Raw genomic sequence first — 21,449 nt, 5'->3', positions numbered from 1 at the left:
TTTGGTGACGCTTATGGTGAAATTAATGGGTTACAAACACATTTAATGTCAAGGCGTTGATTGGGAAGTTCAGGATTTAGAAGCTGCTTAAGGCTGAGGTACAGGATGACAACGTAGCTATTTGCGTTCAATTATAGTTAATTAGTTAATTAATTGACTTATTATGAATTCCTCTACAATGTGTCCTCGTCTCACGATAAGCCACGCATGAATAGTAGTTGCCGTTGTCTGGGCGTGATTCATGGACCTGCATCAGCACCGTCCATCTCGTTAGAACGCGGTCGTTAATCTCCCCGTCGCTCGGATGACCGCAGGTGTCTCTTGCAGGATGGCCGGTGTTTCCCGACGTTAGTCGAGTGGCTCCGAGTGTGAGCAGAGCCCGACATATTCTGAACATCCTCCAAATGTTGAGCCCGAGTCGTGGAGTGCTTCTCTTGAGGGGGGCGAGGTTGAAAGGGAGGGAGACGCCAAAGGAGAAGCGGGCACCAGTCGCGCACATTTCCACCTCCGAACGCCTCCCGACGTCCCCGCGGACCGCGGCGCAGCTCCGAGCGGCCAAGTAAAGGTAGGGGAGGCGCACGGAGGCGCTTTTTGCCGTCGTGACATGCGTGTGCGGATGTGTCCTAAGCGTGGCTGGAGCACGACGGGTTAAATTCTGCAGTTTTTTTGCCTGGTGCGCATCCCGGGCCCGGAGGTGACTGATCACACTGAACTGCACATTTTACTGTCCGCGAAGGAAAAGGTGTGAAGATACGTTGATCCAGTCCATTGAATGAGCAGACCTGGAACTACCGTTATTGGACCTGGACAGATTCATGCGCATGCACATTTACTGTGCGCGCTGCCAGTTGTTAATTGATAATTGCAACATAATGCCCATGTAAACAGTTGGGATAAAAACGGGTAGGTTCGTGATGAAATGCATTTTAGTCCAGCTGAATTAATTAGTTGCAGTAAATTTACTGTCCTGGTTTCGTATGTATTGTCCGACATGCTGCATGTTCAGTGAACTCATCACTTAATAGCGTCCATTATTTAGCAGGACGCTTCAGCCTTGGGGCTCTCATGCTGTGTCGCCTCCCTCTGCAGTGAGCTGCTCCCAGAAGGCTTATCCTCTTCATAGCACGTCAGATGAGCCATGAGCGTTCGCTTCGATTTGGTTCAGACGACAGGTTCTGGTGAGGCAGTTTGTGCCAGGCTGGTCTGAAAGCAGTGGTGGTGATTACCAGCTGGCATCATCACAAGTGGAAAATGAGTTATTGAGGACACGAGTCAAGTGCAGGTCTCAGGTAAGGTCTGTGTTCTCAAGCTAAAGTTTACGGAACCAAAGTACCAGAACGCCAGAAGAAGAAGACGAGAAACGGTTCCGGTTGAAGTGAGACGCGGCTTAGATCATGTCTGTTCATGCTGTGCTGTCATTGGTTTAAATATGGTGATCGCGCTCTAAAGTGGTCAATGAACAACAAAGGTGCTAATGATGCTAAAAATGCAGAAAATGTGTATAAAAACCCCAGGTGCCTTATATCAGCACAGGAAGCTGTGTGTGCGTCTCTTTAAGTGGTTCACCTAAAGTAAACATCCACTTTCACGCACGTGGCTCTTTCCTCTGGTGTTGATGCTGCATGATTTATAAATGCTTTTCACTGTAAATGCACCGGAGTCCTCTCCAAACATGGCTTCTCACCATCAGGAGGACTTCTTCAATCTTGCTCTCCATCAGTTGTGATAATTGGGAAGGAAAACAGAGGTTGCCATTGTAGGGTTGCCACATCTGCAGTCATTGACAGCCTTTCCGCCTCTTTAGAGCCCGGGGACAAAGGTCTGCCTGTCCCTCCAGTAGGTTCAAAGGAGCACAGGCTTTGGTTTTAGAGTAGGATGCACAGGCTTGGATTATTTGAGATATGGAGGAGAGGGAAAGGAGGCAAAGCAGAAACACGGGAGGAGTCAAGAGGAGTCAAACTCAGTGTGAAAGCAAGAGACGGAGGTGAGAAATAGGAGGAAGCAAAAAAAGGAGAGAGTGATAGAAAAACCCCATTAGGGTGTATGAACGTCCACATACATACATGAACATATGGATTCCACAGGCCTCGGTTGAGACCCGCTGCTGTGACGAGCAGACGGAGCCGCTCCACCTCTGCCTCCCGTCATCCCTCCATCTTCCCCCGTTCCATTAATTAAATGCACGGCGGCTGCAGGCGTCAGCAGCATATTCATATTCTAGTGGTATTTACCGTAGCGGAGGACAGTGAGGGTTTGTTTGCGCCGCGTGACGCAGCGTCGCCTCGTGCCTCCAGTCAGTGGGCTTTTAGGCTCTCTGCCCGGAGTGTGGCGCGAGGATGCGGCGCGCGCGGTGCGGAGGACCGCAGCGGGCCTGCTGTGAAACAGCAGCTGCGATTGTCGGACGGTGACACCGCGAAATGTTAATTATCCTCCGGAATAGCTGCTGCTGCTACGTGTTGCGCGCGTTCGCACCGCATCGCAGGTGTTATGGCTGGCGGAGAGCGAGCGAGCGGGCGCGCGCGCGCGCGAGCCGATTGGCAGCGCGTGAAGGTGACTTTGCGTGAGACGGGGATGCGTTAAAATGTCCGCGGCTGCACAGGAGGACGCGTTCGTTCGTTCGTTAGCCGCTGCTGGGTGTGCCTGCGAGCACTGCAGGTGTTTACCCCGCGACCCCTCCTGGGGGTTGTGAAGGAAAACTGCAGCAAAGTCTCCCCCGCACGCGCTCCGACGCCTCTCGTACCGGGAGGCGCCGCAGTCGCCTCGTTTCCCGCAGTGTCACGCGTAATTACGTTGGTCTAAAAATGTCTTGTTGGGGCCCGGAGCGCATCTCGTTCCGCACCTTCCTGTAAGTCCCGCCTCGTGTCGATCCACGGATGAATCTGTGTTTAACGTGTTTAGCGGAAGATACGCATGTCTGAGCAGCACAACAGCGAGTTTGACCCATGAATCTGCTCAGGAGCCTGGTTTTAAACGGGGCGCAGGCAAGTTATTAAGCACAAGGGCGCTGTCAGGGACTGTCTCCAGAAAAAGCTGCGCTGCAGGCAAGTTTTTATGCTGCTGATGTCCAATAATAGTCCCCATGCAGTGGGAGAGAAATTGAATTTACAGCTTCTTGAAGTTTCCTGATTAGATCAGTAAGTAAGAAAAACGCCGCTGGTTTAATGAACCTGAGTGATTATGAGCGCAGACCTCCCTGACGCTCACTGGAGATGCTGCTTCCGACCTTGAGTCGTCCCCTCTTTCCTCCCGGACGCGTCAGAACCAAAACACGGAGGACTTTTTCCTGCTCGCTTTTTAAAAAGCTCCTTGATTTGTTGCTGCCTCTGACGTCTAATCAGAAATCATCAGAGTCGCCTCGGCGCTGAAACTAATCATGGTTCTCTATTGCCAAGAATTCACTTTAAAGAGGTTCCTGTATGTATTAAATCTTTGTAGCAGAGGAATTACACAGCGTTTTACTCCCCCGATTACTGCTATCGTGGAACAGAGGAGGCTGTATTTATTATCTGCCGACTTTTCTATGAGTCAGAGCGCATGGATGCCAGGAATACTGTAAAGATGCACATGCTTCTTTTTCCTCCCTAGACGCCAGACAAGGATGGCGACAGCCAGCGTGATCACGCTCAGCTTCCTGCTCAGCGTGGGTGAGTCAAGAACAATGACTTTATTGGTCATAATCACATGTGATGTAACAACAAAATTGGACCGGAGGGGATTCGAACCTGTAACCTTCCGCTCCCAAAATCAACACTCTCAACCACTGACACATACGTTTAAGCTGCTTCATCTTCTGCTGCTCCACAAAACCTACATATGATGACAAACACATTAAAAACCGGTAAAACAATTATTTACAAAAGCACCAGATGAATGAGATGTGACTAAGTTGTTTTCTGTCTGTTTTCACAGCGTATTCTGCTCCAGTCAGAGGTAAACCCCCTGTAGTATTAATGCTGCTCAGTGTTGGCTTGGCTGCCTCCTCTGTCCTCTAACCCCCGTGTCCGTCGTGTGACCCAGTCACCGAGACCCTGTTGCAGGACGGGACCCTCCTCATCCCGCTGCCGTCCCCCGGCCTGACCGTCGTGTTCAGGAACGCCTCCGTTCCGCGGCCGTCCGACGAGACCCTGATGCGGAACGGCACCGTGGTCAACAGCCGGGTGGAGCTGAACGCGGCTCGCAGCCACCTGGCGCTGGTCAGGGTCAGGGAGGAGGATGAGGGCGTGTACATCGTGAGGGACCCCAAGAACCCCAGGGACGATAGAACCATTCAGCTCATAGTCCGAGGTACCGAGGCCTTGATTTGTGTGTGTGTGTGTGAGCTGTATCCAGTAATTACGCCGCTCTTCCTCCCTCCCTGCTCTTTTCCTGTCTTCTTCTTGCCTTCACTGTCTTTCCTCTCCGCCCTTTCATTCTAGAGACCCTAATATTTTGGGCTCTTTCATTTCTCTGCAGCTGCTTGTTTCGCTACCCCACGCCGCCAGCTCTCCTCTCCGCAGCAATTAACCCCCCTGCTTCTACCTCCTAGACTGTTTCATGGAGCGGGCCGTTAAATATGGCGACGACTATGACATCCCAGTGTCGGGGATCACGCAGCCATTCAACTTGGAGTTCAAGCCCAGCGCGTTGGAGGCGAACCAGACATCCAGGTGGGATGGGCTAGCTCCCGCTACCTCCCGCTAGCTCCCGCTAGCGCTTCACCCCCCCAGGAACCTGTGATGCTCAGACGGCCTTTCTCCCCCCAGAGCCGCTCTGGTGCTGCTGTCCCACGCGAAGACGGTCACGGGGGGCCGCAAGGGCCGCATCAGGTTCGACGAGCAGCGCATCACCCTGGCCCGAGTCACGGGGGCGGACGAGGGTAGTTATGGCGTCAGGGATGCCTCCGGTAATATAAAGAAAAAAGAGTGTCTCAACGTCAAAGGTGAGAGCACAGGCGGCAGCGGTGGTTCTGCTTTAAAGGCCCAGCACAGTCCATTAGGATGTTGTTGTTTGCTTTCCAGTCCTTAAGCTCCCTTCCTCCTCTCCCTTTTCCGCCATAATGGCTTTTTGTTAATGGGCTCTAACAAGCTAATGCATTTTGGATGCTCCACGGCCCCGGAGACGCAGAGTGCTGAATTTATTGTCTCCTCTCACTCTCAGATCATCAGCTCTTCGAGAACGTGCCGTACGGCAAAACGCTGAAGATCAACCTGCTGGTCAACAGCTCCTCGGTTCACCTGTACTACACCCGCAACAATGACCCCACGCCTCACCTGCTGCTGGACAAGGGGCAGTTTACAAGTGTAACTGGAGCTCCTCTTCTTTTTTATATGTCTATAAATGATCATTGTCTTAAGATTGAAATCATCTTTACAGCAAAGATTGGAAATAACTATTCCAACAAATAACACAATTAATGTTTTGTCAGTTACTATTATAACCCAAAGTAACGCTAACGCCAATGCTAACGCTAACCTGTGTTTTCCTGCCAGGCTCAGGAGGAGCTGGGTTTCGGGGATCGCCTGTCTCTGGACGGTCCGTGGGTTTACCTGGATCAGGTCAAGGCTGCAGATTCAGGCGTGTTCAAAATCACCGATTCAGAGGGATTCAGCGTGTCCTTCGTCCACCTGCAAGTACAACGTAAGACCCGCGGCGGCGGCAGAGGCCGCTACAGTCTAGCTCATGAGTATTGGAACAAAGGTCGTTTGAAAATGTGTCCTCTGAACGCCGGAATAATAAATCTGAACTGAAACAGGCGAGTAAGTTCAGAGTCTACTTTTGATTTAAGGGTCCAACCAAACGGTGGCATAAACCTCTGTTTTTACGACAACTGAACAAGCTGAAGCTCTTTTGGTTGCTCAGATCTTGAATTCTGAGAGAACCAGTTCTTATGGATCGGACTGTATGTAAATAACTTGGTATCAATACATAGTACAGCCGTTTTGTTGCAGAACACTCTCTTTGCTCGTCTACCGTGTTCTTCCATTTGAGTTCCACCCTCTGTTCCCCTCCCTCCTTTCCCACTGGGTCTCGGTGCAGCCTACAAGCTGGAGTCCCTGTATGTGGCCATCATCGCCCTTTTAGGCGTGCTGGCTTTCCTTCTGCTGGTGTGTCTGCTCTCCTGCCTGATCAAAGTGAAGAAGAGGGCCAAGAGGGCTGCAGCTCTGGAGAAGCTGGCCCAGAACGCCGGCAGGGAGGACGAGGGCGAGGCCTTCAGACAGGTTGGAGGGCAGATCCTCCTCTGACGCGCGCCGATGACTCGTGCACTGAATCACCGGTGTGTATCTGCGTTTTCAGGTGGTGAAGAACATCACTAAACTCAACGAGGACTCCAAGCATTCGCAGGCTGATAACACAGAAAAATCCCAGAGCACAGAGGTGGACATTAAAGTAAGAATCTGTGTTCTTTTGCCTTTCAGAAACCTTTTGAAAGTTTTTAATAAATTGTAAATGTTTATGCTGTTTTCTGCGTTCAGAGAGCTGCAGCTTGTTCAGAATGCTGCTGCTGCTAGAGTCCTCACTAAGATCAAGGAAATGGATCACATCAGTCCAGGTCTCAGGTCTTTGCAGTGACAAAGAGCTGATTTTATAATATTACTATTGGTTTAAAATGCCTTCACTTGTTTTGGACCAAAACGAATCCCTGAGCTGCTGCTATGTTCTAGCCATCCAGAAATCTCAGGTCTTCTGGGACACGTCTGCGCTGCTCATTGTCCACCATGTTGAAATTCCAGTCATTTCTTTCACGCACCACATTCGTGAAACACACTCCCGAAACACACTCCCAGAAAACCTGAGATCTGCTCCAACTCTTAGTTCCTCCCGCTGTCCTTTATTCAATTACATTTGGGTCTGTTGGTTCATCTCTTGCACTGAAGCTGTGACGTCTTTTCCCTTTTAATTAATTCTTTTGACTATTTTAACATCCTCTGTATGATTTCCCTTCGTATTGCTTTGTATTTCCTCTTAACCACTTGGTGTCAAGTTAAGGTTTTCTGTCATCTGTTTGAACTCAGGGTTTAGAGGTTTCTTCCAAAGAGGTTGGGGTCGGAAACCTAGAGACCAGCGACTCAGGCGTTGGGTTCAACACCGCTCTCCCACTGGACACTGACACTGATGCCCCGGATCAGATCCCCGACTCTGAGGCCGTAAGCATCTCGATTGCTCCTGAAACCAAACCAAGTCCGCCATCTGCTGCTGAGAGCAAGCCAAGCCCTTCGCCAGCTATGGATATTAAACCCAGCCTAGAAGTTGAAAAGAAAGCCAGCCCCGCACCCGAGACCAAGAAACCCTCCCCTCAGCCTTTGGAAGTAAAGTTGGATGTGCCTGAACCGGAACCTGTTAAGCTCAGTCCAGCCCCGACACCTGAGCCCAAAGCTGGGTTGAGTCCAGCTGATCCTAAGCCGGCACTCAGCCCAAGTCCAGAGCCTAAACCAGTTACATCTAAGGCCACCACCCCAACACCTGAAAGCGTGAAAGCGAGTGCAACACCCGAACCCCCCAAACCACCAACACCACACCCTATCACCAATGGCACAGCTGAGCCAGGCCTGGACCCAAAATCCAGTCCGGATCACGCCCATATTATTGAAGGCTCAGCTCAGAAAGATGTGCACCCGAAAACCCCTGAAATGGAGTTGAAATCCAGCGGTGCTGTAGTAGAAGCTACCGGAGATAGCGCTGTGGCTGAGGATTCAACCACTAGCGCCTGAGAACTGCCCCTGCAACAGCCCAGTGGAAACCCCGCAGATCCGCTCCATCTTCCGCCACAGACAATCAACATCTCCAACCTAAAGAAGAAACCACTGAAACTGGGACGAGGACTCTGGTCATCTCTAATGCCTGAACACACCTTATAACAGTTTCTCACTTGTGTAACTAACTTATATAATCTTTGAGAATTTCTGACTCGGAACACTTGCACCGTTTGGACTAATAGGCATTTTGGTTGTACACACCTTGAAGCCTCTTTTTTTGGTAACTTCACAGTTTAACTGCCAGACTGCAAATGAAACCCTTTTGCAGAGTTTACAACTAAAACGTTAACTGCACACAAGGTCTTTTCGTACTCAGACAGAAAAGTTTACAAGATTCACTATGAACAAGACGCCCTCATTTGACCTTAACTCACATCAGAAACTAACAACAAGCCTCGTTGTTCATTGGACACAAATGAATTCCCCTTTGATCAAATGAATGCACTCTGCTTTTGGCATTTTTAAATAGTTGTGAGAAAACAATGCAGAGTTTTGCAATAGTTTATCCACACACAGTAAACGGATAATAAGCTAGACCAGCACATCTTATTTAGATCTCAGATTTAAGATCCTAACCATTTCAGACAGTTAAATGTGTTTTCCAGACTGATCCTTCAACTCTGTATCAACCACTTTGTCTGCAATCTGTCTTTCTCTGTGGCTCTATAAAAAACCCATTACACATCCAGTTAAACGTGCCATAAAGCTTATGGCTGCTCTTAGTGGATGCACCACCTTCCTGCTGCGAGGGGCTGGCTTTCAAAAAGGAAAATATTCCACATATACATGGAAATGCTGTGGATAATGTTACCGCTTGCTTCTTCACTTTTGCCTCTTTGACCTCTGCTTTTTTTTCCTAATCAGACATTTCTGTTCATTCTTGACTTGCTTCTTGACTTTCCTCTAAAATATGTGTTTTGTTGACAATGACAGAGAGTAGTTTCAGTGTCTCCAAATTGGATAAGAAGCAAACGTTTATCTTTAACGGGTCAAACGCCATCATAGGCCTGTCATGGTATTATCATCCTGATGTGTTCTATGTGACTTCAGAGGAATTTAAGTGATCAATCGACAAATTAATTGGAGTTGAAATGTATCTGGTAAAGAAGAGGCAGATACATCAGACACATCTTAGTATGATGAATGGCTAAACAATAACAACCCAAGTTTGATGCATTGAACTTAAAAAGCACAAATAGACAGTATTGATATTCCAAACGATTAGTGAACTTTAGCAAAACAGTAACAAGTAGATCCATCAACAAACAACTGGCCTTTCTTGGTAGTTTTCCTGCAGACTGTTCCTACTAGGAAATTATCAGGCACGCTGCCTGTCAGTGTTTTGATAAGCCATAAAACAGGACAAGTTACGATGTCAGATTTAATACCACGATCAGTGTATAAACGCGCAAAACAACAACAAAACAAGTGAAAATCACAGTGCCTCAATATTAAATAGACAAATAGCATAAAAGCTTCAGGTCGCTTGTGTTGAAAATAAAATCACTGAATTTACCTACTTTTCAGTCTGAATCAGTAAAGGAACCACACATTTTGGCAATAACTGAGACCGATCTTTATACATGTGTATACGTATGTATAATAAAAATATAAATACACACAGATACACAAATAGGACACGATCCCTGTAGATATTGCATGAGTGAACCAGTTTAACCCACTTAAATATTTTAGTGTATAGAATGGTTGTATCAAACTGAAAAAACTAATTTAAATTTCTCACCAAACCTAAAACCTTAAATATCAAATATATACATACTATATAGTATTTACACTAATGTTCACTAACGCCTTGAACTAATTAAAGAACCAAATATTTTAAAACTATGTTAGCTCTTTATAGATCATGTATCTGCTTTTACTATTCCAGCCCAACGACTCTCACGGTGTACAGTATCTCCTACACTATAGAAATATATAACCTCTGTTGAGTAAAGGACTGGCTTCAGCATGCCCACCACCTGAGCAACAGGCTCCCACTGGTCTGCGCGACCAGACGAGCGACGCGTTAATGTTGTCACCATTGTGTGCACGTTGGGCCGTTCTGCATTTATGCCAATGCCGCTCATTGTTCGTGTGTCATTTATGACCGAGTGAGAGTCTGTGTCGAAACTATGCATAGCTCGTGTTCATGCAGTGGAACTGGCGTCCCTTATGTGAGCTTCTCCATCTGTTGTGAGTAAGGTCAATGTGCCTGCTTAAATCGTCTTGCAATGTGAAGAAAAAAACAAGTGCTGTGTTGAAGTTATGAGTGTGAATGTGTTAAAACCGCAAACAATTGTAAAATATATTGTAACTTAGAGATATTTTAGTGACTCTTGTCTTTGTTGTAGTGCCTAAAGAGTATAAATATCAGATAGATCGCACCTTTTTCTTGTTGAGTATGATCGTCACAAAACCTTGTTGGTTGATGTCGTACCACTAACTGGCCTGTGACACATTAATGTGTGGGACATGACGTGACTGCAGTAGAAACCATAAACAAAGTCTTGGGTTGAATCGGTTTCATATAGTAAGTGTGCTTCGGTTCTTGTGAGTGAAGGTGTTTTCCCTTTCATTAATCACGTGGGCGTCACGGTTTGGAGCATGTGAGAGCTCGGCAGCAGCCGTTGAATGACAGCGCTGGTGACGGGTAACGGACGCGGGATCTCTGAGCAGCACCGCTGCTGCGCGTTGACAGCGAGAAGGTGAAGCCGAGCAGCCGAGGGTGAGGAGAGACGGAGGAGGCAGATCTGTGCTGTCCTTTGGTTTACACTTTACCAGCATCTCAAGGAAGGCTCAGTGTGGTGAGATCGGGGTTCATCCCTGATCGACTGCTAAAGGAAACATCACCGTTATCACCACTGGCACTTGTTGCACTACGTCATTCGCCTCTGATCCCCTCTGTTTACTCTCGCTGTTCCGGCTTAGCGGTGCTGTGATGTTGCTCACGTTCTCCCCCGTTCTCCCCTTTTTGCACAATACTTCACCACAGGTGTTTTGTAAAGATGGTTTTCTTTATTTCATGTCTAAAGGAATACTAAGAATAAACAACACATCATGACGTCTGCTGTTTTCCTTCTCTCTCAGCAACACACAGTTGGGCCCGAGCTGTCCGTTCCATCTCGGTCAGTTATCTCACTCAGTGTCAGCTATCGTTTGTGTGGTGTCACGCGCCGCTTTCTCACCCCGGCTCCCACTAATACCATAACCTTGGCTGGACAGGCACGACAAGGATGTTTAAAAATAGAGCAAAGGTAACGTTAATGCAGTTAACACCCAAAGCTCCAGGCAGCCACAGTAAGAGGATCCAGGATTCATCTGAAGCATCACATTTCATCATGCACAGGAAAATACTTTGTTACCTTCATATTGAAGGATAAAATATGCTCATGGGTTCTGTGTTCCTTCCATCGTCTGTGTCGCACGGGTTATAGAAAGGAAACACAGGACATAGAACTGTTCCCATGGTGAAGGTGTAGACTGGCGCCATGGTAACTGCGTTATAGAAAGACACCTCTTCCTTATCGCAGTCTAAGTACACGCCGATTCTGACGAGGTGCACAGACACGTTGACCTTGGTGGGCTTTGGATCGGTGCAGGCGAGGACAGTTCTGTCCTTAAGGGCTAAGGTCCAGAGGCCACTGGAGGTACCGCTGACCGCCATCTTCCCTCTGGAGACGTCTTCTCGCGCCACGCCCAGCCTCCACGCCGTCTTGTGGCCCACCTCCACCTCCCAGTAGTGTCGGCCTGTGGTGAAGCCCCGATGGCTCAGGACGCAGTAGTAGTAGTTGAACCGCCGCGGGTTGGCCCGGCAGGGCTCATCCTTACCGTCCTCGTACCACACAGTGGTGCAGCACTGGGACAGACACAGGTTGGGGTGGGCTGTCTCAGGGTCAAAGGTTAATGACGTGATATCTGAAATCAAACAGAGACAGAGGTGAGGTATGTTTCAAATTGTTTTGCTTGTGTTGTTTTAATGATGTGTATTAACATACTTGGGTAGAGGCAACTTTTCATGTGCTTCCATATCCTGTACTGGATGGGCCCCACAAACTGGCCAGAGCGGACCTCAGTGTCCACCTCTGCTGGGAGGATGAAGCGGATCTGAGGCCTGACAAGACGGGAAACAGGCAGCACTGAAGGACAATGACTTAGTAGGTGCATCACAGCCGAGCAAGGACCATTGGAAAGAATTGATTTCAAGAGTAAGACCAAATGCTAAAACCTGCACAGCACATAAGATTACTGTAAAAGTCTAGAGAATCTAGACAACTGTCATGTGATATCTTTTAAAAACTGCTACAAAAGCTGGGTAGGAACGGAGAAAACCTGCCTTCTGATGAGATCCTGAATTTCCTGCAACAAAAGAAAAAGTGCACTTTAATAATAATAATAACAGTACAATAATATAACAGTATAGGCTGAACTGCTTTAGACGTTCACAAACATTTTTTGTTAATACAAACAGATTTTGTTACAGCTTTTGTTTTATTTTCTGCTGCCGGCTGCAACCTTCGGCTGCTATTTGCTGACTAATGACTTGACCGCCTCCTGTCCTTTCCACTTTTAAATGAGAAATTGATTTTGACTGGCTAAATCAGACAAGTCAACTGTTTAGGCAATCAATGTCTGTAATTGATCAAATAATTGCCAGTGGAGCCACAGAACAGGAAGTCTCTGCACTTCTAGGACTGGGTCCCTGTTGGTTTCCCTGCAGATCTACTGTGAGCTCAGATAACAGGTTGCAGCGAGTTAACTATACTTCAACCACAGCTGTAATGCAGTAATAATTAGCTGTTATCTCTCCCTTCTCTCACTGTGAGCAGTTTCGGACTGTCCTCCTCTGCCAGTTTGCTGTTGAGCACTGCGATGGCGTTCTCCAGGTCTTTCCCTTGCGCCGCTATTTTCTTCTCTCTCTCCTTCAGCTGCTTCACTTGTTTCTGCCGCTCCCTCCTCAGTCGCTCCAGGTCCTTGGCCTCCTCCTCATCCAGAAAACGACGGAGGTTCTGAAACTCCGCTCTGATTTCCCGTTCCAGGTCATCAAAGCTGTTCTGGAGAATGAAAGTGAAAGTTGAATAGTTTTTAATTCAGTGCGGGTGTGACCATACATTTAGTTAACGTACTGTAAGAATGTATTTCTGAATAATAATACGCAGCAGTACCTCTACTTCCAATGAGTCGACGTATGCCTCCCTCTCTGCTGCTCTGCACTCATCTACCTCATGCTTGATTCTTTTAATAGCTTCAATAAGATTTTCCTGTAACACACACACACACACACACACACAAGTGAAACAGAACGATACAGATTTAACATCCTGCAAACAATAAAAAGTGACGCTTACCTTGTGACCACACAGAAGGCTTTTATTGCAGTTGTTGTTGGTGTCTTTGGTGCAGTTTTGGTACATTCCAGTTTCTGCAAACAGGACAGAAATAGAGACGGCTGTTCAGAAAGTGAGAAGCGATAGAGGGACTACAAGAGGGGGGGGGGGGGGTCAAGGTGAAGGGCATGAAAGCACAACAATGAAGAGAGAAAAAGAACGGAAGAGGAGGTGATGGAGCAAAACACATGCCAGCACAATGACCAACAGCCAGACAAAACAGCGACAGGACATACATTCAAGCAGGAAATTACCATGAGGAAGGCTATTGACCAGCAGAGCTCAGGACACCGCTGCCTGATGCGAGAATACATGGATCCATTAAAAGGAGAGGAGAGAAAGAGAGGGGTGGGAAGGAGGCAGATGCCTGTGGCTGGCAGGAGGGCTTGCTGGCTGATGGCAGCGATTTATGGTAGCAGACACAGAAGAGTCTATTTCTGTCTGCCAGTGTCTTTGGAAACAAAGACTGTTTGTGGAGAGAGGCGGCCAGTCATATATTGTGTTTCATATCTGCAGTTGTTTCGCCTGGGAGGGAGACAATCCATGTTTATTTTTGCACTGAACCTCTCTGAGGTCGGGGTTTGACAGGATCGAGTGCAGCAACTATATGAGCCATTAAACCTATTCTCAGAGGTGGGGACTGTATGTAAATGTGCAGTCCACAGTTTTTTTTTTTAATTATTATTATTTTTATTTTTATTATTTTTTCCACTCATCTAAACTTTTTGCGTCTGCCTAACTCTTCTCTTCTCTTCTGCTGCACACTGAGACACAGGGGGTCTGGCTACGGTTGCGTGCACTGAAGCAGCGTTTTTGCAAATGCTCCTCATCTATTATTCATGCTACTGGATCCTGGCAAGCGACCGTGCTGAGCTAAGGTTGAACTGCAAGCTCAGTGCACTACGGTATGCGGCAGGTGGAGGGCACACGGACAGGATGACTCAATAAATCACAAAGGCACACTGCATGAAGCCATGGAAGCCTACAGCAATTCCTGGCAGAATCAAAGCATCTATAAAACTAAGATGGGTATTGAAATTCGACCTTCAGAATTATCTTTACATAACTTATTTGTGTATGTTTTTTAAATCACATTTTTGAATTTTAAAAAGAATTTTTTAAAAATTCACTCAATTTTTTACCCACCATCCACATATAAATATCAATAAATTAAATTATTGATTTTGTTTAGATCTCGCGTTCGCGTCGTTTTTACATTTAGATGAAACGTGTTGGCTCCGCCCCATGACGGCGCATGAAAATGACGTCACGAACGTAAACAAGAGGATGTCGCACAGGCAAAGTCAAGTAAGAGGTACAAAAACATATACTTATTCCGTGGATACTTGTTGATAAATCGCCTGTTTTTATATATTCTATTTAAGATGAATTTTGATGTTATTTTTGCACAGTACGTGGAACCAGGAGCTCTGTATTAAACGCGAGCTAACTGTTCAGTCCTTCACGCTAGCTTAGCTGCTCTCGCAGTTTAGTTAGCTTTAGCTGTAACGTCATATAAATATTATTATAGTCGTTTCTTTCCACTGGCTCTATTGCTGTAGTAAACCTTTAAAGGATGTTAAACCACAGCTGTTTGCTGCAGGACATTTTATCGTGTGTTTATATGCTTCCTGTGGTTTAGAAATGAACGGTCAAGCGGATGTCGAAGTTGACTACAAACGGAAATACAAAAATCTTAAGAGGAAATTAAAGTTTCTTGTTTATGTGAGTATAATCATTAGTAGATTTTCAAAGCAAACCTATTGTGCTGGTATGTATAGGTTCTGGGCTGAGTTTTATGTCTGTTTCTCTGCTTTCAGGAGCAAGAATGTTTTCAAGAGGAGCTGAGGAGAGCGCAAAGAAAACTTCTTAAAGTTTCCAGAGACAAAAGGTGGGGCTAGTTCATATACAAATGTTTGCTTGTGAAACAGTATAACTGTACTGTACGTGATAACACGTTTGCATGTTTTGCAGCTTCCTGCTGGACAGACTGCTTCAATATGAGCGGGTAGATGAAGACTCATCAGGTAAATACACCTCCCCCTGAAGGCTCCGGTAGTGGATCAAGTGTTTGCCTTTGAAACACACTCTGGCTGATTCTGATTATCTCTTATGTATGTTCCAGATTCTGAAGCAACTGTGTCTTCAGAAAACAGTGAAGGAGAAGGACCCAGAGAGAGGGAAAGGGAGAGAGAGGTAGTAAAGAAGTAAGTTGGGCATTTAAACATCAGGCTCAGTGATTGTGAATGATGGAACATTATATTATATTTGATCAAAGTGATCTAGTTAGTTGAAGCAAATGAATCAATGTGATTTTGCTGTTGAAGCCCAACAGTGGATTATTTCAGACTTCTCTTGTCTTTAAAGGCGAAGAAGTAGTCCTGGGACATGTCTTCCGTCGTCATCATCATCTTCTCATCTCTCCCTTTTGTCCCGTCCAAGTGTAAATCCCCTGCAGTCATCAGGCTCTGGACCCTACCTCAACACTGTGAGTTTTAATCTTTCTTTCATAAGTCTTAATAAGACCTTCATATCAATAACACAGCTACCACTATCATCATCAGCCACATCATCAGTACATATAATTCCTATTTTGATTTGGCATCATTTGTGTCAATTATTTATTTAATTAACTTCACAAGCCTGATGTATCTGTTCTTTTGCTTTTAGTTTGTCATTTGTAAGAGCTTCACTCTCCTTACATTTCTCATTCCTCTGTGTATGATTTGTGTGTATGTGTGTGTGTGTGTGTCTTTGAAATTTCCTGTGTGCATGTGTTTGTGTGGTCATTTGGCAAACTGGGGCATGTGTGCTGGGCAGATGCCCTTCCCCCCGGAGTATTTGGCTCCCCCAGCAGAACGCATGAAGAAAGAGAGAAAAACAAAGACACCCAAAAACAAGAAAGAGACTTCGGGGAAGGTGAGAGAGGGAAAGGGCAAATACGACAGTCAGAGGTGATCAGTATGTTACCTTTTTCGTTAATAGTAAATGGAACTGAAAGAAATTTCCTTTAAGATACGCAAAAATGCAAATACGTAAAAATGTTTCATTTCTGTGTGTTCAAAAGCTTTATATTGGTATATTATGTTTGGTAGTATAGCAAAGATGAAGTATAACTGTTTAGTACTGTTTGTACTAGTTTTACTCAGTTTGACCATTAATGATGATATGAGAATACTAATGTTGAAGAAAATCAAGTTTGCCCCAAGTTTGGTCATATAACAGCTATTCAGATATATAATAGATATTCTCTGGTTGTTGTGGTTAAGTTCATATATGTTTGTCCTATTTTTTTTCTGCAATTGAACCATCTATTTACATCATTTTTACCCTCATCACGTCTCTATCTGATATTGTGTTCCGTGTGTGTAATAATATGTTTGCTCCATTTTTATCTCCTTTAGGTTGTCAACCCAATGGCAGCTAATTATGCATCGGCTTCTGCAGCCCCTCCGGCAGCCAGTGGCCCCTTCAGCTGGGTTCCCAAACAGATGCTTAGTGGAGATGCAGCTGAGGAGGAGGGTGAGAGTGATGCAGACAGCGACAGAGGCGATGAGGATCGAGGGGAGGGAGATGAGGCTGAACTTGTCATTGACATTCCTAATGAGTGAGCCCCGGTGTGTGTTTAAATGTATTTATAAGCAGGGCGTAAGTGGGTGGTACGTGTGTGAGAGGGTGAGACACAGAAGGTGACTGAATTTATTTCTGTGTTCAGCTCTCCATAACTCACCTTCAACATGGGAGCCAAGCTCCATCGTGTGGGGTTTTGCAGAACTGCAGCCTCATTGTTTCAAAATATGTTCCAGCGAATTTTGTTTTTCAAATTTTATCATGATAATTTAGTCTGTGGCACAACTACAGTGTATTGTTGTGTATATGACTGGATACTTTTTACACATGTCAAGGTACCTACAGTACAGATTGTTGTGTTAACAGTCTAAGAATTCACAACTGTCACTAAATCTAGGCGTGCCGTTCAAAGACAAATATTCTATTGGTCTTGCATCGTCTGCAACCGCAGTCTCAGATATCGTTTTACTTAACTACTGTAGTCCACAAATATTCTATTGGTCTTGCATCGTCTGCAACCGCAGTCTCAGATATCGTTTTACTTAACTACTGTAGTCCACATCTATTAATGTAATAGAGATGGATGGGCGATTAAAATGCTGAGTCATGTTTTCCTGTTACAGTTTTGCTACTGGTCATTTGCAGTTATACTGCAAGTATCTCCATCCGATTGTCTGTGTATTTTTGCACCCATCAATGTGTGTGTGTGTCTGAGAATAAAATGGTAAACATGATCATTACAAATAGTTAAAAGTTCTTCCTCAGATTTAATTATGTTCTATTGACAACATACTACAAAGATTATTTGATCTAAATCAGTTGGCTTGTAACCAAATACTGTATCTTGATACACAGTTTTTAGATCTCTAAACAAAATCTACACCCTAAAATGGTCATTCCTCTCAGTTACTGACTGACCATAATGGGTGCTTACTCTGTGCAGCACCACAGCCACACTCATGCAAACCTAGCTCCAGTTGGTTATTGAGCATGAGTTTGTTTTTTTGCCTCATGTCTGTGCAGAGGAATCCTGATGAGAAACCCAGGGCTCCAGTTGGCTCATCGTACCTCTTAAGCAACATGAACACAACCTGGCTGGATTCCTACTTTCCAATATGTCAAAGGGGGTTTAGTTGTATGTCTGTCTACTCTTACACATGCACATGACTTGTTTGTGGGACTGGATCCCAGTTGCTTTTTTGCTTTCTAATTGTTTTGCAAAGTTCAGTGTACGCCAGACTCATGCCTCAACAGGCAAATTCTTAATGTTTAGGACGAGAAGCTGCAAACCAAATGCCATAAAAGGGAGCGTCTCCTGCCTGGGGAGGTACAGTAGACTTCGAGAATCGCTGCACTTTGGGCAGGATAATGACCCGTAACGGTGACTCTGACAGGACTGAACTTTAATTAGGGGTCCATGAAGAGACCTTGTCATATTTAGAGCTCAGCGGCTCACATTTTTACCTGGACTCTAAAGTGAAGCTTTGTTTTCCTAAAATAAACAAATACACGACAGCAGCGTGTCAATCAAATGTCAAACCAATTCAATGAGCATTAGTTGGGAATGCAGACCTACCTGTCGTTGACAAATTTTTATGGGTGTGTGTTAGGCGTGTGTACCTTAAGGTGTAACCATAGAGTGCAGAGGGAGGGGTGCAGTGGAGGTGCAGCCAGAGGGAAAAGCAGAGAGGGTGGAACTGACAGAGGGGGCGAGGTTTTCAGGGGAGGGAATGAAGGAGTAAGCAGGACTGTGCCGCTAACACAGAATCACTGTGTTAGTACAGCTGACAATAAAAGAGGACAGGCATGGTTGGAGAAAGGCTGAAGGAGAGAAGTGGGAGCGAGTGAGAAGAACAACAAACCATCAGCAGCCAGTCTCGGACACTTCATGTTTTTCATCTATATACGGAAAACCACTGGATAATTTATAAGCCTCTCCCTCTCGCTCTGTGTGAGTGTGTGTGAGGGGGGGAGTGCTGATCTCACCATGCTGTGTCCTGCTGCTGTCAGTGCAGCTGCTGCGGCTCTCTGGCTGCTGGCAGCGCTGGGCCCAGGCCTGTCTCACGCAGCTGAGGAGAACTCAGACCCAGGCTTCAGCCTCTGCAGCCGTTGCTTCTACAGACAGGAACCTCCTCAGGGAGCCTCTGCAGAGCCTCCGCTGCGGCCGCTCTGCCACAGATTGCCCGGGGGACAGACGTTTGCCACCCTGTCCAAGCCGACCTGTGACACAGTTGCCTACTCAGCGTTTCGTCTCAGCCATGGATCAACAGAAGGAGACGGAGTGGAGGAGGAAGAGTTAATGGTGAGAACACGCCTGTCATCTATCATGCTGTTTTAAAGTGGCACTGCCTGTTTTTGAATGATGGCGTTTGGAGAATTTGGTGCAAGCATTTGGTGCAAACTGCAACCTGGTCAAAAGTGAATGAGCGCATCTACTCTACAACTTCCAATTCAGTTAAATGCACTATTAAATATTAAACCACAACCTTTTTCATGCAGATACTGTGGCTCTTTGTAAACAGTGTCTGGGTGGAGCTCATGACGGCTTCTGTGTGAGCTGTCAAAAAGTATCTTCCTTGTTACATCTAATTTAATACCTGTTCCAACCCTAGAGTAGTGAAATCAATTAATATTTACAGAAGATGATATATTATTCAAAAATACAAACTCCACTATATATTTCTTCTATTAAAAGTGGAATATATAGAAAGAATAAAATGGATTGTATATTTATTTATAAACTATCACGTTCGATTCATAAATAGTATTATATCAGCTTAGTTATGACAAAGCATAACACTATATTTCTTCCACACAGCATGACACTGAAGTGGCAGTACCAGCGCTCCTCACAGGGGGACGTCCTGCCTCCCATCCTACCTCACCCACAAACTTCCCTCTCCAACAGTGGGACTCAGCAGTCACAACGCTGGTCCTGTCGAGCGTCTCTCCCCAGTGCTTGGCTCTAGGGGGTGATCTCTATATCCTGACTGGGGCGGGCGGATTCGATGGCGAGTGTCAGACGGAGCCCCTGTGGTCTGCCCTGTGCTGCTCTGTCCCGGAGGGGAGGGGGGGCTTCAGCGTGGGGTTAATCAGAGAGGCAGGGAAAGAGCAGAGGCAAGTGAGCGTGAAGGAGCTGCAGGAGCTGCTGGGGGTGCAGGGGTTGTTCTCCGAAGGCTGCGGGAGAACAGATGAGATCGTTGCAGGTGTCGTAGAGCATCACAGTGAAGAAAAGAAAGATGACGGCAATGTTTCTGGTGCAGCGCTGGGTGATAAAGATGTGGATTCAAGTGTTGCTACTGGGGGAGAAGGGGAGGCTGGTGAAATCAGGCAGGGGACTTCGGCAGGTGCAGTGAAATCAGGGAGAAGCGGTGGAGAGCAGGGGGATGAAACCCATTCAGCTGTTGTTGGCTCAGACCCTCCAGAATCTTCAGCTGACTATGAGAGAGTGGATGACGACGAGACAGACACGAACTCAAGCAGCATTCTGCTCTGCGTCCTCTCCACCACCTTTTCCATCCTTACAGCACCGCTAAGGCCTGTGGTGTCTACAGTCACACAGTTACCGGGACAGGTGGGACTCAGCTGTTTATGACTTTTATCTTGTCACATAGCTTTTTATGTCACTTTAACAGTACCTCTCCTTTTTTTATTGATTCAGGTGACCTATGTTCTTCAGGAAGATCTCGGCGTGCTCTGTGCTCTGCCTGGAGATACCGTTTCCATCTTTCACCTCTTGGCCTCGGACCTTCTCTCCTGGATGGGCTCAGCTGCAGATTTGGTGCTGTGTGTTGGGGAAACCATCGTCTCCAGCAGCTACTTCTGCACTTCTTCCATGCTAGAAGCCCTGACCACTAGTCTGTACACTGGGGTCACCGGCATAGGGACCCTGGCTGGTGACATAGTGGGGATATTTAGCGATGCATTGGATAACTTGTGGTGGGTGTCTAAGTTCTTTGGGGGGAGGCTGTGGGAACAAAGTGAGGATTATGTGGAGACAGTGGTGTCAGAAATGGGGGTTCAGGCCAGCACTGCAGGTAAAGGCTTGGGCAAACTGGTGTCAAGAAGCGGAAATGGAGTGGGGAAAGTGTTCAGGCTGGGAGAGGGTTTGGTAACAGGGATGGTGAATATGGTGATTGGTGGGGTGAAAGAGGCATTTGGGAATGACTCAGAGTGAAGAAAGAGAAAAAAAGAAGGCCCAGCCTTGATAAAGCCATCAGTAACAAACTTTGTACAATTTAAGTTTGTTTTTTGGTACATGGGAATGTGCAAAAAGGAGAAGCATGCTGGCTTTATTTGATAAACCTTTGCTGTTAAGGATTAACACATTTTAAATCAAATGTAGAATATCACTGATTTCTTTCGCTGTGTTACACGTCACTGAGGAGCTGGCTGTCCAGATAATCTGCTGTATTTGAGAGATCCAACTGTGATTAAAAAACACTGTGCACACTGTGCTTTATGATGTAAGTATTCAAGACTACTCTGGTAAAATGATTGTTGTATCTGTATATATACGTATGTATATTTGAATAAAAAATGCTGAATACAGTTGAAACACACTAATTGCTTCTTTTGATGTTTTTGTCAGATTCACTTATGCAAGAATAGTGTACAGTTTTATTCGTGTTTTGCTACTTTTACTACAAATTTCTAATGAAAATAATTTGACAATACCCAACTGTTTATCTGTTTTTCATATTATTGATGTTAAAACAGTTATTTTTTCAGCTACAGTTCTTCCTTTACTTACTCCTTC

The 21,449-nt window shown here is 46.0% G+C and overlaps 4 protein-coding genes across 11 annotated transcripts; 3 read left to right on the top strand and 1 right to left on the bottom strand.

Moving 5' to 3' along the window:
• The first annotated feature begins 221 nt into the window (after window positions 1–221).
• Window positions 222–10,797, top strand: si:dkeyp-77h1.4 (uncharacterized). 4 transcript variants are annotated; one of them, XM_029128973.3, is made up of 11 exons: window positions 222–565; window positions 3,586–3,644; window positions 3,910–3,930; window positions 4,018–4,284; window positions 4,526–4,646; window positions 4,743–4,918; window positions 5,137–5,279; window positions 5,469–5,616; window positions 6,016–6,197; window positions 6,274–6,366; window positions 6,993–10,797. In XM_029128973.3, the coding sequence occupies exons 2-11, from the start codon at window positions 3,599–3,601 to the stop codon at window positions 7,686–7,688; spliced, it is 1,893 nt and encodes a 630-aa protein (XP_028984806.1). In that variant the 5' UTR covers window positions 222–565; window positions 3,586–3,598; the 3' UTR covers window positions 7,689–10,797. The 4 variants fall into 4 exon arrangements, with proteins under 4 accessions (XP_028984806.1, XP_028984809.1, XP_028984808.1 ...); XM_029128976.3 differs by lacking the exon at window positions 222–565 and adding an exon at window positions 627–903; XM_029128975.3 differs by lacking the exon at window positions 222–565 and adding an exon at window positions 961–1,289.
• On the bottom strand, window positions 10,730–18,329 carry si:ch73-54f23.4 (zinc-binding protein A33). Of its 3 annotated transcripts, none has more exons than XM_055503117.1 (7): window positions 18,311–18,329; window positions 13,082–13,155; window positions 12,899–12,994; window positions 12,554–12,787; window positions 12,070–12,092; window positions 11,732–11,847; window positions 10,730–11,651 (listed from the first exon to the last, which is right to left on the bottom strand). In XM_055503117.1, exons 2-7 carry the CDS (start codon window positions 13,145–13,147, stop codon window positions 11,101–11,103), a joined length of 1,086 nt encoding a protein of 361 aa, XP_055359092.1. In that variant the 5' UTR covers window positions 13,148–13,155; window positions 18,311–18,329; the 3' UTR covers window positions 10,730–11,100. The 3 variants fall into 3 exon arrangements, with proteins under 3 accessions (XP_055359092.1, XP_028984886.1, XP_028984885.1); XM_029129053.3 differs by lacking the exon at window positions 18,311–18,329 and adding an exon at window positions 13,375–14,183 and having other exon boundaries at window positions 13,082–13,212; XM_029129052.3 differs by lacking the exon at window positions 18,311–18,329 and adding an exon at window positions 13,375–14,183.
• On the top strand, window positions 14,302–17,424 carry ino80e (INO80 complex subunit E). 3 transcript variants are annotated; one of them, XM_029129072.3, is made up of 8 exons: window positions 14,304–14,435; window positions 14,763–14,845; window positions 14,941–15,011; window positions 15,095–15,147; window positions 15,246–15,327; window positions 15,488–15,608; window positions 15,941–16,039; window positions 16,525–17,424. In XM_029129072.3, the coding sequence occupies exons 1-8, from the start codon at window positions 14,366–14,368 to the stop codon at window positions 16,729–16,731; spliced, it is 786 nt and encodes a 261-aa protein (XP_028984905.1). In that variant the 5' UTR covers window positions 14,304–14,365; the 3' UTR covers window positions 16,732–17,424. The 3 variants fall into 3 exon arrangements, with proteins under 3 accessions (XP_028984907.1, XP_028984905.1, XP_028984906.1); XM_029129073.3 differs by having other exon boundaries at window positions 14,384–14,428; XM_029129074.3 differs by lacking the exon at window positions 15,941–16,039 and having other exon boundaries at window positions 14,302–14,435.
• A 67-nt stretch (window positions 18,330–18,396) lies between the features above and the next one.
• Window positions 18,397–21,252, top strand: LOC114842928 (uncharacterized). The gene is made up of 3 exons (XM_029129010.3): window positions 18,397–18,992; window positions 19,509–20,264; window positions 20,352–21,252. Exons 1-3 carry the CDS (start codon window positions 18,678–18,680, stop codon window positions 20,865–20,867), a joined length of 1,587 nt encoding a protein of 528 aa, XP_028984843.1. The 5' UTR covers window positions 18,397–18,677; the 3' UTR covers window positions 20,868–21,252.
• The last annotated feature ends 197 nt before the right edge of the window (window positions 21,253–21,449 follow it).

The sequence above is a fragment of the Betta splendens genome, chromosome 16 (genome assembly GCF_900634795.4).
Source record: "Betta splendens chromosome 16, fBetSpl5.4, whole genome shotgun sequence".
NCBI classification, from domain to species: Eukaryota; Metazoa; Chordata; class Actinopteri; order Anabantiformes; family Osphronemidae; genus Betta; species Betta splendens.
Note: the sequence above shows the minus strand (reverse complement) of the source record. Positions and strands in the feature narration are given on the sequence as shown.

Coding starts and splice junctions, on each gene's coding strand:
- LOC114842928 (XM_029129010.3), top strand. CDS start 18,678: ATGCTGTGTCCTGCTGCTGTCAGTGCAGCTGCTGCGGCTCTCTGGCTG. Junction 18,993..19,508: donor TGGAGGAGGAAGAGTTAATG/GTGAGAACACGC, acceptor TCTTCCACACAG/CATGACACTGAAGTGGCAGT. Junction 20,265..20,351: donor TCACACAGTTACCGGGACAG/GTGGGACTCAGC, acceptor TTATTGATTCAG/GTGACCTATGTTCTTCAGGA.
- si:ch73-54f23.4 (XM_055503117.1), bottom strand. CDS start 13,147: ATGTACCAAAACTGCACCAAAGACACCAACAACAACTGCAATAAAAGC. Junction 12,995..13,081: donor GCCTTCTGTGTGGTCACAAG/GTAAGCGTCACT, acceptor TGTGTGTTACAG/GAAAATCTTATTGAAGCTAT. Junction 11,652..11,731: donor GAAAAGTTGCCTCTACCCAA/GTATGTTAATAC, acceptor GTTTGATTTCAG/ATATCACGTCATTAACCTTT.
- ino80e (XM_029129072.3), top strand. CDS start 14,366: ATGACGGCGCATGAAAATGACGTCACGAACGTAAACAAGAGGATGTCG. Junction 15,609..15,940: donor CTGGACCCTACCTCAACACT/GTGAGTTTTAAT, acceptor TGTGCTGGGCAG/ATGCCCTTCCCCCCGGAGTA. Junction 16,040..16,524: donor AGAAAGAGACTTCGGGGAAG/GTGAGAGAGGGA, acceptor TATCTCCTTTAG/GTTGTCAACCCAATGGCAGC.
- si:dkeyp-77h1.4 (XM_029128972.3), top strand. CDS start 2,802: ATGTCTTGTTGGGGCCCGGAGCGCATCTCGTTCCGCACCTTCCT. Junction 4,919..5,136: donor AGAGTGTCTCAACGTCAAAG/GTGAGAGCACAG, acceptor TCTCACTCTCAG/ATCATCAGCTCTTCGAGAAC. Junction 5,617..6,015: donor CGTCCACCTGCAAGTACAAC/GTAAGACCCGCG, acceptor GTCTCGGTGCAG/CCTACAAGCTGGAGTCCCTG.